The 20,441-nt window shown below is 42.2% G+C and overlaps 1 protein-coding gene across 2 annotated transcripts in view; it reads left to right on the forward strand.

The window, feature by feature from the left end:
• The window catches only part of LOC121062963 (protein mono-ADP-ribosyltransferase PARP8-like), a 149,552-nt gene that overhangs the window by 111,281 nt on the left and 17,830 nt on the right, over nucleotides 1-20,441 (forward strand). Inside the window, exons 16-22 of one of the 2 annotated variants that reach the window (XM_040543264.1) lie at nucleotides 6,006-6,131; nucleotides 7,622-7,687; nucleotides 16,174-16,241; nucleotides 16,586-16,634; nucleotides 17,444-17,556; nucleotides 17,723-17,795; nucleotides 19,843-19,910. In XM_040543264.1, coding sequence (XP_040399198.1) covers nucleotides 6,006-6,131; nucleotides 7,622-7,687; nucleotides 16,174-16,241; nucleotides 16,586-16,634; nucleotides 17,444-17,556; nucleotides 17,723-17,795; nucleotides 19,843-19,910 — 563 coding nt within the window. The remainder of the gene's footprint in view (nucleotides 1-6,005; nucleotides 6,132-7,621; nucleotides 7,688-16,173; nucleotides 16,242-16,585; nucleotides 16,635-17,443; nucleotides 17,557-17,722; nucleotides 17,796-19,842; nucleotides 19,911-20,441) is intronic. The other variant, XM_040543263.1, reaches the window with a different exon arrangement.

Genomic DNA, 20,441 nt, shown 5'->3' on the forward strand with positions numbered 1-20,441 from the left:
AGATCATGCCTGACAAATCTGATGGCCTTCTATGACAGGATTACAGCTTTGGTGGATAGGGAAGAGCAACTGACATCATCTACTTGGACTTGTGCAAAGCATTTGACACTGTTCCCCGTGATATCCTTGTCTCTAAATTAGAGAGACGTGGATGTGATGGATGGACCACTTGGTGGATAAGGAATGGGCTGGATGGTCACACTCAAAGAGTCAATGACTCAATGTCCAGGTGGAGATCAGTGATGAGTGGTGTTCCTCAGGGGTAAGTATTGGAACAGCGCTATTTGACATCTTTGTCAGTTACATGGACAGTGAAATTGAGTGCACCCTCAGCAAGTTTGCTGATGACACCAAGCTGTGTTGTGCAGTCGACACGCTGGATGCCCCATCCCTGGAAGTGTTTAAGGCCATGTTCAATGGGGCTTTGAGCAACCTGATCTAGTGGGAGGTGTCCCTGCCCATGGCAGGGAAGGTGGAACTAGATGATCTTTAAGGTCCCTTCCAACCCAAGCTATTCTATGATTCTATGATTCTGTAAGTCAAGGTGCCACTACTCGTTACCTTTTGTCAATAATCTCCCATTTTCTAATAGCCATGGGACAATCTGAATGAAATGTTACATGCAGTTACTGTAGTCCAAATTGAACTCGCTGTCACTGAAACCAATTTTATGCTTTTGTAACTGAAAACAAAATTAAGCCCTTTCCCAGAAAGATATACTTTCTTTAGTATGTAATCAACAAGGACATATCAGGTTTTCTGGAGTAAAATCTGAGAGTTTTCCTACCTAACCTGACTTTCAGAACTTTATAAAGGAGTAGTGCACCCGAGTATTTTATTTTTGAGAAGACTATTCTATTTAAGAATAAATGTATCCTAAATAAAAATAAAATTAAGTTCCTCATAAAAACCTATAAACTTAGAAGATGAACTTGGATCCAGATGTGGAGAAAACCCAAATCTAGTCAATTATTTCTCCATACTATTACAGTACCTATGCCTATGAGGAAAATGAAAGTGGAACAAACTGAATTAACTAATATCTGGGTTTTCTTTCTAAGGGTTTTTTAATACAAGATCCCTAATACTCATCATCTAAGTGTCTGATGTATGAATTCCAATGGCCAAGGATTACCCTGAATTTTCCTAAAGACTTGTCCTACCATTGGTATATTCCTATTCATGTGTCAGAAAATTTAAAGGGTAAGAGGTGGAGTCTGGAAATTAGCTCCTGGTATTAGTAAAATCCTTTAATAACATTTACTATGTTAAGTGGCAGGTAGAATTCAGCACTTATTGAATGAGTCTCAGGTCCTCAAGGCAGAACAACAGTCAACACATATTACAAGCACAAATAGACTTTATACTTCATATTACATAAGGAGGTAAGGGCTATAGTAAAATAAAAAGGAATGAAAACAAAAAATCTAGGGTCGTTTCAAATATTAGTAAAAATATAAAATCAGTATTTAAAAATCTATATTATTCTGATGACTCTTATTCAGAATGTCCAAGTTTATCCTTTCATTTCCCTTTAAAAAAATAAGTTTAAAAATAAAATAAATCTAACCTTGCCATCCAATTTCACTTAGTTCAAACCACTGTAGATACTTTTCCCCTAATATTCTTATTCAAATATAATTTCATATTTTAAAGACAAACTGATGATTTTTTCAAAAGGTATAAATGACTTGATTAGAGGTAGCAATGTCTTTAGAATGTCAAATTTAGGACACATGGGGGGGGCAGGTTGTTTTCAATGAGAATCATCATACATAGTTCCAAAAATCTTAAAATTTGATGTTTAAATGACAATTCTTGTCTAAGCTCTACAACCAAAGGAGACAGCCTAGTACCTCCAAAGGCTGATTCATCCTAATCTAAGACAAATTTCTAAGGCACATGGGAGAAACGTCCCACAGGTACAACAATGAGACAAGGTGTTAACTGGAAGTATGACTGTAAAATCAGGATATTAAACAGATACAAGGTGATAAGAATATCCCCCATTGTGCTTTGGATTATACTGCACATAAGAAACATGTATCTTTCAATAACAGAAAGCATTATAAGAGAAATATATTTAGCATAAAATTATGACTTGGTAGTCTCAAAACTACATATTTAAGGGGAAGAGGAGTACACAGAGAAAGGGTCTTGTTAACCAACAAGAGGAGAAACGTTTCTGGACCTGGTGCTTACCAATGCAGATCAACTCATTAAAGAGGTTAAAATTAGAGGAAGCCTGGGCTGCAGTGACCACGGCCTGGTAGAGTTTGTGATCTCAAGGAATATGGGCCTGGCAAAGAGCAAAGTCAGGACTCTGAACTTGCGAAGAGCGAACTTTCATCTGTTTAAAGACCTAGTGGAAGAGATCCCCTGGAACACTGTCCTCAGGGACAAAGGAGCTGACAACTCTTTAAAGATGTTTTCCCTGGAGCGCAAGAACTCTCCATCCCCATGTGTAAGAAAGCGAGCAGGGAGGGCAGACAACCAGGATGGCTGAGCAAGGACCTGCTGGTCAAATTGAGGCACAAAAAGGAAATGCACAGGCAGTGGAAGCAGGGACACGTGGCCTGGGAAGTGTACAGGGATGCTCTTCAGATATGCAGGGATGGGATCAGGAAAGCCAATGCATAGATGGAACTGAGCTTGGCAAGGGATGCAAAGAATAACAAGAAGGGATTCTATATGTACATTGGCCAGAAAAGAAAGGCCGAGGAGAGTGTACCCTCTCTGATAAACAAGAAGGGAGAACTGGTAATGACAAACATGGAGAAGGCTGAGGTACTCAGCAACTTCTTTGCCTCAGTCTTCACTGCCAGTCAGGCTTCCCACATCTCACATTTCCCTGAGACTTGTAGATGAGGGCTGGGGGAGCAAAGTCCCTTCCACTGTAAGTGAAGAGCAGGTTTCAGAGCACCTGATGAAACCGAACAAGTACAAGTCTATGGGGCCCGATGACATGCATCTGAGGGTCCTGAGGGAACTGACTGATGGAGTTGCCAAGCCTCTCTCCATTGTATTTGAAAAGTGCCAGCAGTCAGGTGAAGTCCCTGGTGACTGGAAAAAGGGAAACATCACTCCCCTTTTTAAAAAGGGTAGAAAGGAGGACCCGGGGAACTACATGTAGACCAGTGAGTCTCACCACTGCGCCAGGAAAGATCATGAAACAGATCCTCCAGGAAGGAATGTCAAGGCACATGCAAGACAAGGAGGTGATCCGAGACAGACAGCATGTTTTCACTAAGGGCAAATCATGACTGACCAATCTGGTGGCCTTCTATGATGGAGTGGCTGCATCAGTCAACAAGGGAAGACCGACCGATGTCATCTACCTGGACTTCTGCAAGGCCTTTGACGCAGTCCCACATATCATCCCAATCTCCAAATTGGAGAGAGATGGATTTGATGGGTGGTCCATTCAATGCATTAGGAATTGGCTTGAAGGCCGCATCCAGAGAGTGGTGGTCAATGGCTGTATGTCCAGGTGGATGCCGGTGACGAGTGGTGTCCCTCAGGGGTCTGTCCTGGGACCGGTACTGTTTAAAATCTTTATCAACGACATAGACAGTGGGATCGAGTGCATCCTCAGCAAGTTTGCAGATGACACCAAGCTGAGTGGTGCGGTTGATACAACAGAAGGAAGGGATGCCATCCAAAGGGACCTGGACAAGCTTGAGAAGTGGGCCCACGTGAACCTAATGAGGTTCAGAAAGTCCAAGTGCAAAAAGCTGCACCTGGGTCAGGGCAATCCCAGACATGAGTACAGGCTGGGTGAAAAACTCTTTGAGAGCAGCCCTGCAGAGAAAGACTTGAGAGTTCTGGTGGATGAAAAGCTCGACGTGAGCCAGTAGCGCACGCCTGCAGCCCAGAAGGCCAACTGCATCCTGGGCTGCATCAACAGAGGAGTGGCCAGCAGGTCAAGAGTGGTGATTGCCCCCCTCTACTCTGCCCTTGTTAGGCCCCACTTGGAGTACTGCATCCATGTTTGAGGCCCCTCAGCACAAGAAGGATGTGGACCTGCTTGAGTGGGTCCAGAGGAGGGCCATGAAGATGATCAGAGGGCTGGAGCACCTCTCTTATGAAGAAAGGCTGAGAGAGCTGGGGCTGTTCAGCATACAGAAGAGAAGGCTCTGGGGTGACCTCATTGCAGCTTTTCCATACTTAAAGGGGGCTTATAAAAAAGATGGAGAACAACTTTTTGCTCAGTCAGATAATGACAGGACAAGGGGGAATGGTTTTAAACTAAAAGAGGGGAGGCTTGGTTGTTAGGAGGAAGTTCTTAACTCTGAGTGGTGAGGCACTGGAACAGGTTGCCCAGACAACTTGTGGATGCCCCATCCCTGGAGGTGTTTAAGACCAGGTTGGATGAGGCCCTGGGCAACCTGATCTAGTGGGTGGCATCTCTGCCCATGGTAGGGGGGTTGGAACTTAGATGATCTTTCAGAACCCTTCCAACCCAAGCCATTCCATGATTCTATGAGATGTGATCTGTCTAGAGTTGTGGGAGGAACTAGGGATGCCTACTATGTACAACTCATCTCAGCTTTTTGTTTCTTTCATGGAAAAGTCCATTTTTACAGAAGAATGTTTTCAGAAGGCACAGAGAAACCAGAGGGAAATGAGCCAATTTAAAGCTATGTTTTTATGTAGCCATTTAAACAGTTGCCATAACGCTGCTTTCTCTCTGTTTTGTGATTGCTTTAGTCTGTTTTTAACCTCCGAGTTACATATTTTGAAACAATTATACTTAAATTTGTTGCTAAGTTGTGTCTGTGTCTACATGTGCATATGTGAATACATGCCTGTGTACACACTGCACACATGATCTTACAGTGAGATCTTGGAAAACATAGGTATTTTTTGTGGTTTAACCTTGGCAGGCAGCTAAGCATGACACAGCCACTTGCTCGCTCTCCCTGCGTGGGATGGGGGAGAGAATTGGAAAGGTAAAAGTTTAAGAACACATGGGCTGAGATAAAAACATTGTGCTAGGTAAGGCAAACGCTGCCTGCACAAGCAAAGGAAAACAAGGAATTTATTTGCTACTTCCCATCGGCAGGCAGGTGTTCAGCCACTTCCAGGAAAGCAGGGCTCATAACAAGTAACAGTTTCTTGCGAAGACAAATGCCCTCACTCTGAACATTTCCCCCCCCCCCCCCCCCCTTCCTCCTTCTTTCCCCCAGCTTTTATTGCTTAGCATCATGTCATATGGTATGGAATATCTCTTTGGTCAACTGTCCTGGCTGTGTCTCCTCCCATTTTCTGGTGCATCCCCAGCCTCCTCACTGACAGAGCAGCACGAGAAGTAGAAAAGTCCTTGACTCTGTGTAAGCACTGCTAAGCAACAACTAAAAACATCAGTGTGTTATCAGCATTATTCTCATCCTAAATCCAAACCACAGCATTGTGTGAGCCTCTACAAAGAAAATTAACTCTATCCCAGCCAAAATCATGACAATATTAAAAGTCATGTTATAGTTATATATAGCAGAAAGGAAGGAAGAGGCTTTCCCAGTCTGAGACATGCAAATGACTGTTAAATCAGTGCACTGTTCTAGTGTTTCTATGTTTACAATATTCAGGAGAGCAGCAGTGATACAGATTCACAAACCCTTCCTCTTTGAGTGGCATTCTTCACTAGCATCTACGACACAAGGATACACACATCCAGCATGACTTCAGTTCCCTAGAGAATTATTTTCATCCAGGAATTAGGATGCACAATAGAAAACAGGACTACGGGCAGTGTATCTGGCATGATAGTACATTTAAAACCAGATACCGGTCCTATGCACTTGAAATAATGTACCAGGGCTGGACTCAAAGCCTTTTGAGATCAATGGAAAAAATTCAGTCAAAAACTATGTCCTGTGGTTATCATGGTTTGGGTAATACGGTTAGTAATGAAATAGGCTATTTCTATAATGTGTTAAAAAGGCAGACTGGATGATACAATATGAAAGTACATATATTGAATAAATATTTTTCTTTATCCCTAGGTGGTTGATCTTTTAGTATCCATGTGTAGGTCTGCATTAGAATCACCTAGGAAAGTTGTCATTTTTGAGCCATATCCTTCTGTAGTTGATCCTAATGATCCTCAGATGCTGGCCTTTAACCCCAGGGTAAGTAGCTATCTTTCATTATATCATAGCTTGGTTTTAATCATGCATTAGGTTTCAAAGCAAAGACTTATTCTGGAGTATCCTTTACTAGAAAAGATACAGCTACAGAATATAGAACAAGCATGTCACTCTTTTCAGAACTCTATAGTTTTTTAATTATCTCTGAGAAGGTATTTGGGAATAAACTATAACTTGTATTGAAAGTTATGTTGAGGCTAAGAACTTCTTTTAGGGTACAAATTCTAGATGCAAAATTTTCTTGGTGTCTTTCTCTCAGTGTACTCATTGGACACAGAGAAAGACAGCTTTGGGGCAATGTAGATCAGGAGGTTTTTCAGTCCTTTTCTTTTTAAAGTGGTTATTGCTGTCAACTCATTTTTCTCTTTGCAAATTTTTATATCCTTAAACTTAATTTTATCAAATATTGGACATAAGAGTCAAGTTTTCTACAAGCATCACATTCTGAAGGATTGTTTGCTCTTCAGGCTGTAAATGTTGCCTCTCAGGGAAGCCCTATGGAAGCCATGAACGTATTGTAGCTCACTTGAGCCATCTTCAAGGGTGTAAATGAAAACTTTGGATGTCCTGCGTTGGGATGCATTTCACTTTTCCTGAACAAAGGCCAGCTAGCAGTGGTTCTTCCTCAGAGGAAGGGTTGGGTGTATTCTGTATTGCACAAGAAGAAAGATTTGCCAGAGGTACTTGAAAAGAGGCTTATGAGGAGACAAGTAGTCTGGCAGCTGGGCAGGGGTGCAAATCAGAATAAGGAATGTGAAAGGATGTCACACTGGAAGTGGAGCAGAGAGAGCTGGCATGGCCCACTCTATTTCCTCCTGGCTTCTTGCCAACATGGACAAGGTGAAAGCCCATAGGCAGGAATTGGCAAGATCTAAAGCTGGGGAACAGTGAAGCCCCCAAAGGTGATGTGGGATGTGGAGCTGGTGGAGCATGGACTGTTAAGCTCATCCACTCAGAAAAGGTGGAATTCTCTGGTAGCGGTTCCCAGGCAAAAGGTAGGCAAGTGTCAGGGTGAGGCAGAGGGACAGCTGAAGGACCTCAGATGTTTTATAGAGCTATTAGCAAAGTAAACAAATCTGCTTATTTAGCATTTTATTTAACATCTGTTTGTTCATTGCATACTTAATTGCATATTATCTAAGTAACTGTCAGAGCCTGTGTTTAGTTACAAATATTTGTTTAAAAAAGCGACTTAATCTTTTAAGTGAGTTGCATTGTTGTGTGTTGGAGATTCCAGTGAAATTCAAAGAACAACCATCATGATATTTTTTCCAGAAATTTTCCTGGACTATGAATGAGAAAGTCTGTGTGTGCATAAGGCCAAACGAAGCTATTGGTTAAAAAAATGAAAGGATTGGTTTGCTGAACATTCATCCTAACTTTTGTTTTATACACACTTAAAGAACTGAGGGTTTCGTAGAGCCAAAGACCAACATTATTTTAATTTATTTGCTTATTTTATATTACATCAGAAGAAGAATTATGACCGAGTCATGAAAGCATTGGATAGTATCACTTCTATTAGAGAGATGACACAGGTAAGTTAAAAAATCTTTAAATAACATAATAGCTATTTCTAGAACTAGGAAGATGTTTATATGAGGCATATGATGGGAGGGGAAGGCAATAGTATCAGCCCTTACCTGTAGAGCTGTAATAATACTAAAATGTGTGCTTAAAAATAACAAACCTACATTATCCATAATGGCAATGAAATTAAAATTACAAATACCTGAAGGAACAATGTAAAGAGGATGGGGACAAACTATTCTCAGTGGTGGCCAGTGATAGGATGAGGGGTAATGGGTATAAATTGAACCACAGGAGGTTTCATCGCCATATGAGGAAGAACTTCTTTATGGTTCAGGTGACAGAGCACTGGAAGAGGCTGCCCAGAGAGGTTGTGGAGTCTTCTTCTTTGGAGATATTCAAAACCCCCCTGGATGCGATCCTGAGTAACATGCTCTAGGTGACACTGCTTGAGTGGGGGGGTTGGACTAGATGATCTCTGGAGGTCCCTTCCAACCTCAACCATTCTGTGATTCTGTGAAGTAGAGTTCAGGTCTTCCGAAGTTTAAATAATAGATAATAATGGCAGAATGGGACACTGTAACAAGATAATCACCAACTGCTGCATTTCTGGAAATATCAAAGCCAAACTGTGTCTTTTATTTCCAAAGCAAAATAAATTGATTTTATGATGGTGTTCTGAATAATAGCTTTATTTCTGTTATAGTAAAGCACTTGTTCAGCTAAGTGTGGTTGGGGACTTGGAAGATTGGGTCTTGGGTTTACTACCATATGATTTCTCAATATTCATAGTGGGGCAGAATCTGATAGTTGTACTTATGTTTATTGTAATGCTTCATTTCCTAAACAGCCCATCTGATTATAACTGATTAGTGAAATATCTCTCATATAGATTGCTTTTCCAACTGTTATATAAATGTATCCTCACAAGAGTTTATAAATAACACTGAGGTTAAACCAAGGGATGGTATGGTACCATCTGAGGGTGGCAAGGCTAACGGGAGCATCTATGCTGCTCCAAAGGTGGCTGCAGATTCAGGAGCACATCTGAAATGCTTATATACAAACACACGCAGTATGTTTGTACTCCACACAAAATGGAGCCTTTGGTGCTTTCCCAAAGCTATGATATCATTGATATTAATGAGACTTAGTGGGATGAGTCCCATGACTGGAATGCTGGGATGGAGGGCTATTGGCTGTTTAGGAGGGATAGGCAGGGCAGGTGAGGTGACGGTGTTACACTGTACATAAGGGAGAGATTAGACTATACAGCACTTGCTGTTAGGGATGACACAGTAGAGCCTCTGGGTGAGAATTAAGGGGATGGATAACCAAGTACATGTTGTCGTGGGTGTCTGTTATTGACCGCTCACCCAGGACAATGGTATGGATGAGCTATTCTATAGGCAATTGGGGGAAATCTTGAGATCATTTACCCTAGTCCTTATGGGAGACTTCAACTTCCCAGGCATAAACCAGGAATATCATACTGCCGTGACAAGTAAGTCTGGGAAATTCCTAAAGCATGTTGAAGACAACTTCCTGTCACAAGTACTGAGTGAGCCAACTAGGAAAGGTGCCCTCCTAGATCTGTTGTTTGAGAATAGGGAAAACATTGTGGGAGAGGTGGCAGTAGGTGACTGTCTTGGCCACAGTGATCATGAAATAGCTGAGTTCAAAATTTTTGGCGTAAGGAGAAAAAAGGTCAACAGAGTTGTCATCCTAGACTTTAAGAAAGCAAACTTTAAGCTTCTCAGGGAGCTAGTTAGCAGTGTCCCCTGGGGACTCTTCTCTAGAGGGTTTAGGGGTGCAAGAGAGCTGGTCACTTTTCAAGAACCACCTTTTAAAAGCCCAGAAGTATGCAAGTCAAGCAAGCAAGGCAGAAGACTGCCTTGGCTGAACAGGGAACTCCTCCTGGAACTAGGGCAGAAAAAGAAAATATATGACCTCTGGAAGCAAGGTCTGGCTTCACAGAGAAAGTACAGAGCTGAAGTTTGCATCTGCAGGGAGAAAACAAGAAAAGCCAGAGCCCAACTTGAGTTGACACTGGCCACTGTGGTATCAGACAACAAAAAGGGCTTTTTCAAGTATGTCAACAGCTAGAGGAGATCAAAGGAAAACATTGGACTGATACTTGAATCAGATGGTCACCTAACAAGTAAGGAGGAGGAAAAGGCGGAGGCATTTAATGCCTTTTTTGCCTCAGTATTTAACAGATCTTGGGCTGCCCGGACCTCAGAGTTGAAGGACCATGACTGGGGAAGCAGTGACTTTCCATCTGTGGCCACCGAAACTGTAAGGGACTAGTTATGTCAGCTCAACATTCAAAAATCCATAGGGCCTGATGGGATTCATCCCAGAGTGCTGAAGGAGTTAGTGGATGTTATAGCTGGACCCCTCTCAACAATTTACCAAAGGCTGTGGGAGTCTGGGGAGGTCCCTGCTGACTGGAAGCTAGCCAATGCTATACCCATCTACAAAAAGGGCATGAGAGAAGAAACTCAGGAAACTACAGACCTGTTAGTCTAAACTCAGTCCCTGGAAAAGTTATGGAGAAGACTGTCCTGGGGGATATTGAAAGGCATTGAAAGAACAAAGCTATTATCAGGCATAGTCAACATGGGTTCATCAAGAGAAAGGCCTGCCTTAGTAATTTGATCTCCTATATGATAAGGTCACCCGCTTAGTGGATGAAGGGAAGGCAGCGTATGTAATCTTTCTGGATTTTAATAAGGCTTTTGATACTGTCTCTTACAGCATCCTCCTGAACAAATTGTCCAACTGTGAAGTAAACAGGCTCATGCTATGCTGGGTGATGAGCTGGATGAATGGTAGAGCTCAAATAGTTGTAGTGAATGGGGCTACATCTGGCTGGCGGACAGTGACTAGCAATGTTCCCCTGGGGCTCAATTCTAGGTCCAGTCCTGTTCAATGTTTTTATCAGTGATCTGGATGCAGGAGTGGAATGCATCCTCAGCAAGTCTGCTGATGACACTAAACTGGGAGGTGCTGTTGATTCTCTGGAGTGACAAGAGGCCTTGCAGAGGGATCTAGACAGATTACAGCACTGGGCAATCAACAATGGCGTGAAGTTCAACAAGGGGAAATGCTGGGTTCTGCACCTGGGACGGGGTAATGCTGGACAGAGGTCCAGACATTGTGATGATGAGTGGCTGGAGAGCAGCTCAGCAGAAAGGGATCTGGGGGTGCTGGTCAACAGTAGTCTCAACATGAATCAGCAGTGTGCCCTGGCAGCCAAGAGATGCAGCATAGCCAGCCAAAAGAGGTGATTCACCAAAAGAGGTGATTCTCCTGCTATATTTAGCATTTGTGCAGCCTCACTTTGAATATTGTGTGCATTTCTGGTCTCCACAATATAAAAAGGATGTTAAGGTCCTTGAGAGTATCCAGAGGAAGACAAAAAAACTGGTAAAAGGGCTTGGAAGGCATGTCCCATGAAATGCTTGGGTTGTCTAGTCTGGAGAAAAGGAGGCAAAGATGCGACCTCATTGCTCTCTACAACTTCCTGAGCATGTGTTGTTGTTTAATCCCACAGGCAGCTAAGCACCACACAGCCGCTCGCTCACTCCCCACACCTCGGTGGGATGGGGGAGAGCTTCTTGGGGTAGCTGCAGGGCCTGACGCAGGGTTTGGTTTAGTGTTGAGTGTGGCTCAGTAGGCATGGGCCAGGCCCTAGCACATTGCAGTGATTCGTGTCTCTGAAACTGCCAGGGTGACAGCATACTTTTTCCAAATATTTGACTAGTTTTTCATGTTTCTGCACCTTTCAGGGGTGAAGTTCCAAAGCATTGGAGGTACCCACTATTCTAGGTGCCTGCCCATATCCTTCCACACTCCCTGCCACTCATAACTATCCTGCCTTTGGGCAGAACTCTGGGTGGTATTGTTAAATAATTGTTTAACCATAAACAAAAGCAAAAACATAGCAGTAAGTACATGCTGGTTTGACCACCATGAGGGAGGGAAAGTATCCCCCCTTGTCTCCCCCATAGATTAGGTCCCTGAGGAGAAAAGGTAAATGGTGTAATTATTAATAGTCTCTGAGAGATGGTTCCCGAAGTACGGAGATGACGGCAATGCTGATTACAAATACCAGATTAGTCTCACGACCAGTAATTTTATCATATCATAAGCCAGTGTTACACAGTACAGCTAAATGATAATCTTAAACCAGCCCCCAGAAATGATAAACAGTGCAACAGGGAGCATAGGCAGCAAGTAAGGTGTTATATAGCATTACTCTGAGAACAAGCACAACAACTCTGAGAACAAAACTATCAACACCGTAACCAGCAACTATTAAACTGATATAATGCTTATAAGAATTTTTTTAACAGTGTCTCATAAGATCTGTCATTATCTCAACCCTTCAGACCCCACTTTCTGTGCCAAAAGGACTGTTGTGGTTCATCTGGCAGGCTGCTAATCGTCAGACAGCCGCTTGTTTACTCCCTCCACCCCTCCCAGTGGGATGGGGGAGAGAATTGAAAAGAAAAAAGGATAAAAGCCATGGGTTGAGATAAAAACAGTTTAATAGGACAGAAAAAGAAGGGAAAGAAATAATAATAATGATGATAAAGGAATATACAAAACAAGTGATGCACAATGCATTTGCTCACTACCCACTGACCAATGTCTGGCCAGACCCTAAGCAGTGGCCAACCGCCCTAGTTTTATTGTTCAGCATGATGTTATATGGTATGGAATATTCCTTTGGCCACTTTGGGCCAGCTGTCCTGGTTGTGTACCAGCTTCTTGTGCACCCCCAGCCTCCCTGCTGGTAGGGTGGTTTGAGAAGCTGAAAAGTCCTTGACTTAGTTTAAGCACAGGTCAGCAATGCCTAAAACATCAGTGTGTTCTCAACATTATCATCATCCTAAAACACAGCGCCTTATCAGCTACTAGGAAGAAAATTAACTCTATCCCAGTCAAACCCAGGACATCAGGGGAAGCACAGAGGTAGGTGCAGGTCTTTTCTCCCTGGTAACTGATGACAGGATTTACAGGAACAGAACAAAACTGTGCCAGGGGAGGTTCAGACTGGACATTAGGAAAAAATATTTATCATGAAGGTGGTCAAACACTGGAACAGGCTCCCTAGAGAGGTGGTTGATGCCCCATGCCTGTCAGTGTTTAAGAGGCATTTGGATAACGTCATCATTAATATATATTGAGTTTTGGTTAGCCCTAAAGTGGTCAGGCAGTTGGACTAGATGATCTTTGAAGGTCCCTTCCAACTGAACTGTTCTGTTCTATTCTCTTTTTTTTATATGTATTTGTAAAGTACTTTTGGATTCTGGAATGAAGAATGAGGAATGAGGAATTCTTTCTGGACTGAGAGAACAATCAAACACACTGAAAATAAATCTTTTTAGGTATTTTTGTTACTTAATATAATCTTTCTTAAAGAGAAAAATAACCAACATTTGACTTTTTTTTTTTTTTTTTTTTTTTTACAGTAAGTAAGTATTGGACTGAAGAGTTTTAAAGGAATGCTTTGCACTGTGGTTGAAATCAAGAAATTTCTTCAAAGGGCCTATAAGCTGGTAACAATATTTTACTTTACCAATTTATACCATGAAACAGTTAAAAAAAAAAATTGGGGTGGATTATCTGGGGGTATTTTGAGAAACTTGATTTTGTGAATTTCCAGTCCAATTCCTTAATCCAAGAGCCAAATACAGAATCATAGAATCATAGAATTATAGAATCATTTAAGTTAGAAAAGACAGAATTACAGAATCACAGAATTGTAGGGGTTGGAAGGGACCTCAGGAGATCATTGGGTCCAACCCCCCTGCCAAAGCAGGTTCCCTAGAGCAGGTTGCACAGATAGGCATCCAGACGGGCCTTGAATATCTCCAGAGAAGGAGACTCCACAACCTCCCTGGGCAACCTGTTCCAGTGCTCCGTCACCCTCACCATGAAGAAGTTCTTTTGCATATTCGTGTGGAACTTCCTGTGATCCATTTTGTGGCCATTGCCCCTTGTCCTGTCCCCACAAACCACTGAAAAGAGGTTGGCCAAATCCCTCTGTCTCCCACAATTAAGATATTTGTAAACATTAATAAGATCCCCTCTCAGTCTTCTCTTCTCAAGGCTGAACAGACCCAGGTCTCTCAGCCTTTCCTCATAGGGAAGATGCTCCAGGCCCCGTATCATCTTTGTGGCCCTCCGCTGGACTCTTTCCAAGAGATCCCTGTCTTTTTTGTACCGGGGAGCCCAGAACTGGACACAGCACTCCAGGTGAGGCCTGACCAGGGCAGAGTAGAGGGGGAGGATCACCTCCCTTGACCTGCTGGCCACACTCCTTTTAATGCACGCCAGGATCCCATTGGGATCCTTCTTGGCCACCAGGGCACACTGCTGGCTCCTGGTCAACCTGTCGTCCACCAGGACCCCCAGGTCCTTCTCCGCAGAGCTCCTCTCCAGCAGGTCATCCCCCAGCCTGTACTGATACGTCCGGTTGTTCCTTCCCAGGTGCAGGACTCTACACTTGCTCTTGTTAAACTTCATTTGGTTTCTTCCTGCCCAGCTCTCCAGCCTGTCCAGGTCTTGCTGAATGCCTTCTGGCATGTCGGCCACTCCTCCCAGCTTTGTATCATTGGTGTACTTGCTGAGGGTGAACACTATTCCCTCGTCAAGGTCGTCGATGAAGATGTTAAACAAGACCGGACCCAGCACCAACCCCTGGGGAACACCGCTAGTCACAGGTCTCCAGCCGGACTCTGCGCCACCGATCACCACCCTCTGGGCTCGGCCAGTCAGCCAGTTCTCAACCCACCTTACTGTCCACTCGTCTATCCCACGCTTTCTCAGCTTTGCTAGCAGAATGTCGTAGGAGACAGTATCAAAAGCTTTGCTAAAGTCAAGGTAGATGACATCCACTGCTCTCCCCCCATCTACCTAGCTGGTGATGCCATCATAGAAGGCAACGAGGTTGGTCGAGCACGACTTCCCCTTGGTGAATCCATGCTGACTACTCCTCATAACCTTCTTCTCTTCCAATTGCTTGGACATGGCCTCCAGAACAAGCTGTTCCAACACCTTTCCAGGGACAGAGGTGAGACTGACTGGCCTGTAGTTTCCCGGATCCTCCTTCTTGCCCTTCTTGAAGACTGGAGTGACATTGGCTATCCTCCAGTCTTCAGGTACCTCTCCTGTTCTCCAGGACCTTTCAAAGATGATAGAGAGTGGTTTGGCGATCACCTCCGCTAACTCCCTCAGGACACGTGGATGCATCCCATCAGGGTCCATGGATTTGTGTGCATTAATCCCACTCAGACACTCCCAAACCACTCCCTCCTCAACCAGAGGGGAGCTCTCTATTTCCCAGACTCTCTCTCCTCCCTCCAGGGTCCAGGAGTCCCGAGGGGGAGTCTTTGAAGCAGAGACCAAAGCAAAGGAGGCATTCAGTATCTCCACCTTCTCAGCGTCCCCCGTTACCAGGACACCACCCTCGTTCAGCTGGGGACCCACATTATCCCTAGTCTTCCTTTTACTGTTTACATACTTAAAAAAAAAAAAAATCTTATTATCCTTTATCTCCTTTGCCAGCTTCATCTCCATGTGGGCTTTAGCCTTCCTCGTTGCATCCCTGCAGGCCCTGACAACACTCCTATACTCCTCCCAAGGGGACAGGGCCTTTTTCCACATTTCACAGACCTTCTTCCTTTTGATCTTGTTGATGAGCTCCTTGATCATCCAGGCAGTTCTCCTGCCCCCTTCCCCAATTTCCTACTCTTCGGGATGCACCGATCCTGAGCTTGGAAGAAGTGCTGTTTAAATGTTGCCCAGCTCTCACAAGCACCCTTGCCCTCTAGCAATCTAGCCCATGAGATACCCCCAAGTAGGTCCCGGAAAGTGAAGTTCCAGTCCAATTCCTTAATCCAGGAGCCAAACATAGAGTCATAGAATCATAGAATTATAGAATCATTAAAGTTGGAAAAGACCTCCAAGATCATCTGGTCCAACCATCACCCTACTACCAATGTCACCCACTAGACCATGTCCGTAAGCACCAAGTCCAACCTTTCCTTAAATACCCCCAGGGATGGTGACTCCACCACGCATTCCAATGCCTGACTGCTCTTTCTGAGAAGAAATTTCTCCTAATTTCCAACCTGAACCTCCCCTGGCGCAACTTGAGGCCATTCCCTTTAGTCCTATCACTAGTTAAGTAGACGTCTTCTGCTTTCTTCTGGATATCACCAATTTTGCTATAATATACTAATTTTAATGCTAATTAAATGTTTATTATTTTACTTCAGGGAAAATAATTGCTAAATTAATTCTTCTTGTAGTCAAAATACATTTATAACTGTACAATGTTAAATGTCAGCAAAGCTGTTATTTAAGCCTAATAATGAATCCCGTGTGTTTTAATAGATGAAATCATTGGCATTGTAACATATAAAATTAAACCTTGTGATTTCAACGTGTATTAAAGAACATAATTACTATTTTCTAGGCACCTTACTTGGAAATAAAGAAGCAGATGGATAAACAAGACCCACTTGCACATCCTCTTCTACAATGGTATAAAAGTGACTCACATGAGATGATAATTATTAAAGTACCAAGTTGAATGAATGATCATTTCACCAGTTTTTATGTAAACTCACCCTAAGAATTAATGTCAGGGTTAACATTCGCAAGTGCTTTGTTTCTGGACTGTTTCCAGATCTCATCTGGGTCGTCTGAAAACACTGGAAAGACTCTAGCTTCAGATCTGATTTTGTAGTCAAGATTTGGTCTACTTTAATCTGATAGGTTCAAAGGCCTGTAGCTCGGTGCTTTGTTATGGCTGTGCATAATATTTTTAAGAAAGAAAGTTCTGCTTGGTTATCATGTCTAATACATATAACTGTTTCTTATTTTAGGGTTATTTCTAGTAACAGATCACATATTGTGAAGCTACCGGTGAATAGGGTACGTGTGTGGGTTCTTCATTTTCTCATTTCTCGTGGCCCATATTAGCATTTTAGGTAGGAGTCTCCTGGCCAAATGTAGATGTCTGTGTTCAGACTGATCACACGGGCTCCATTAATAGTGGAGAGAAATAGGCAGTTGCAGTTCATGACTCATAGAATCATGTTGTGAATACCTAAAACAAGTCAAATGAATTATGGTCAAAAAAAGCCTATTTGAGGTGAGTAGCTCAAATGCAAGTGTCTACCTTGTAGTCATCTGAGGTTGGATAAGAACTTCACTTTTTTGTTATCATTTAGAATATTAGATACAGAATTGTACAAAAAGCAGTGCAACCAAACACCACAATGCACCAGGAGACCCACATATGAGTATACTGTAAAAAGAATATAGCTCTGGAATTTTACTGTGGTGGAGCTGAGATTCATTTCTGAATATATGTGCCTCTGATGCTCTGATTTAGGGTGTAGTAATCTGCAGCCTTTCAAATCTGAGCCTTTATTCAAAGCCAGCTGTGATCAAAATACCATGATGAAATTGTTCAGTTTAATTACTTTACTAGAGCCATATTAGGATGAAATCTGTTTCAGAGACCTCCATATGTTTCGTAAACCAAAGACCGCTTTTACTGTTTGATTTCAGATAAAAGCTATGGTAATTAGACCAATTTCAATGTAGTTAATGTAGGTATTTAGATACAGTCATATATTGTGTGAAACAGCATGGTATGTTAAGAACTACCATTCTGGAAATACAATGATTTTGTGTTCATCAACTTCTTTTCACTTATGCACTGTTATATTTTACAGCAACTGAAGTTTATGCACACTCCCCACCAGTTCCTACTTCTCAGCAGTCCGCCAGCCAAAGAATCCAATTTCCGAGCTGCTAAAAATCTCTACGGAAGTACCTTTGCATTTCAGTGAGTCTATATGTTCATATTAATCAAAGGTTACCAAAATGCCATGGTAATTTTTTGTTCTTGCCATTTGAGGTTTACAGCTGTGAATGTATTGTTTTAAAGGATTACTGATTTCATTTTGAATTTTACGCTGTGGATTTCAGTGCTTTCTCTTTTAATTTTTCAGTGGTTCACACATTGAAAACTGGCATTCCATCCTGAGGAACGGTTTAGTTGTTGCATCCAATACGAAGTTGCAGGTAAATAGTAGACTAAATAGACTTTAGTTAACCTGTGCACGATTGATTGCATATTAAAAATAGGAGTTTTCAAGGGATATGTTTCTGGTAGTCATATAGATGGCAAAAAGGGGTTGATACCACTTTTTGTTTCCAGGAAAAGGTACTTTTCTGAAGCAATTAAAATGAAATAATGTATCTGCTAAAAAGGCTAAAAAAATCCCATCAGTGGAATCCATGCTTAAATTTTACATTCCACAGCAGCACCTCCAGGAGGCTTAGCTCAGTACTGCTTAAAAGCAGTCTCAGAGATTAAAATTGATGTCTATATTATAGGATCCCAGAGCATACTAGATTTACAGAAGCTAGGTTTACAGTATCTTCTCCTCTCCTCTGGTTTTCCTGGGAAGGGAATATGAGGGAATATGAGTGTACTGGCTAGGAGGGAGCTATTGCAAACTTCAGTTTGTTTTCTCAGGCTGAACTATCAAGAGACCACTACTGCAGAGCAAAATAAGCAGTACCAGAGGGACTGGGGGGGGGGGGGGGGGCTGTGAATCAGTGTTTTAGCATCAGGGTTTTGACAGCTGTTCCCCAGAGCTGAATCCATGATCTTGATTAGATACCTTGGAGGAGGATCCAAGGGTACTGACTAAGGATTAGGGAAGAGGAAACACTGAAAAAAAGGGAATGGAAATCTCTGCTGTTCCTCCTAGTGGTTTGAATGTTTTTATTAGCATCTTTGGAAGATACTTCACCAAGAAAGTAGGATTTACATTCCAAAATTCACCAAAGTAAATCCTTTTGTTTATGTTTGTTGTTGTTGTTGTTTTGTTCAGGGTTGAGATATTGGGAAGAGGAGGAAGCAGTTTATACAAATCTGTTTTATACAAGTCATCATTTTTAGATCTCTCACATGACTAAGCCATATTGTGAGCCCAGTTCATTCTGCTTACCCCAGTACCAACCAGTCAGAAAAAATATCTACTCAGCAAGGATCCTATACAACATTGCAGGATCTGGAGGAGTGAGAGCATGATTGCACATTCCTATGGGAGATCTGGCAAATTGAAGACACAATGTAGATATCATGGGGTCAGAGGAAAGAAATATGGATGAGCATGACTGAAGCCCATTGATCATAACATCTAACCACATAGGAGATGCTCTGGGTTCTCACTTGTGCTCCAACATCTACTTTATGTGGTTTCTTTAAAGGTTCATCTACATAGTCAGTCTCTGGAGGAGAAGTGAAAACTGTACTCCCCCCTTTCCAGACAAGAATATGACAAAGAAAACATGCTTGTTTTGTTACTTAGCCCAGGCTCCTTGACATGGAGCAGTTATGTTGAAGAAGAGTCTTCCCTTTCCTCTCTTCTTTCCAAACATCTGATAGCCCTGTGACTAAAGCACTGTCATGCAGTGATAGGCTATGCATGGCTGAATTGGCTCAGGCAAAAGCTTGGCTGAAACCATTCCTACAGTACTCAGGCTGAACTAGTGACTGATTTATTTTATTATTTTTTAGCATATAAGCACTGTCATCACCAGCTCTTCATTACTCAACTTAAAGAAAAAAGCAGCTGTTGCTGCATTATTTGCATATACAAGTCCAGCAGATGTATTTTGGAAAAACCTTCTGGATTTAGCCCCTCCAAGGGGGATTCACAAAGGCTGGCTTAGGCTGTGGTTCCTGCCAAAGTTTTGATGTGAGACACATGCTGAGCTGCTCAGCCTTGTTAAGGCTGAGGTATATCTGGCCATGTCCAGAAGCACTGTCTGTAGGCATCTTCCATGGTAATGTTAGATTTAAAAACAGTAAATGTGATTTTATGTATGAATCTGATGTAAAATGATCTTTGGACATTTGGACATGGTTTCCAGAATATACAGTATTTTAGCTGTATATTCGCAACGTTTTTTTTTCAGATTTCTTTGAACACCATTTATTACCAGTCAAAGTAGTGCAATAAGGTGGATGCTCATCTACATCAAGACTTGTGCCTATCATTATTATTTTGTCCAGATATTTAAATTAATGTTAAGTAATTATTCTGGTCATTTTCAGCTCCATGGTGCAATGTTTGGAAGTGGAATCTACCTTAGTCCATTGTCAAGCATATCATTTGGTTACTCAGATGATATTTATAAATCACTCTACAGTTGGAGAAATATGGGGGTGGGGGGTATCTTAGTCTACTGCTTTTCTTACCAGCTTCACTGTTTACAATAATGTAGTAAATTTTATCTTTGTAGACCAAGATTAGATTTTCTCTTTTTTAATAAATTAAATTTTCTTATGAAATGCCTGTTATTTTCAAAAGTGATGAGTATCTTGAAACTCTGCTTGAAGTAAATAGTATTTAAAGCTGTATGTTTTGTGTAATGGAGCAGGTCCTGAGTATGCAGTGGAAGTCCAATTTTGTAATTTTTTTTGGTCAGTATCTGCCTAAGTCTATCTAGAATTACCTATGGATTCATGGGCTTTTAGAACCTGATCTGACAAAACAAATATTCAGCAACAGACATATTCAACTGTGTATGTTTAAGAAATATCTGAGGGGAAGGTGTCAAGAGGATGGAGCCAGTCTCTTTTCAGTTGTGCCCAGCGGCAGGATGAGAGGCAACAGGCACAAACTGAAACACAGGAGGTTCTGGCTGAATATG

The sequence above is a fragment of the Cygnus olor genome (genome assembly GCF_009769625.2).
Source record: "Cygnus olor isolate bCygOlo1 chromosome W unlocalized genomic scaffold, bCygOlo1.pri.v2 SUPER_W4, whole genome shotgun sequence".
NCBI classification, from domain to species: domain Eukaryota; kingdom Metazoa; phylum Chordata; class Aves; order Anseriformes; family Anatidae; genus Cygnus; species Cygnus olor.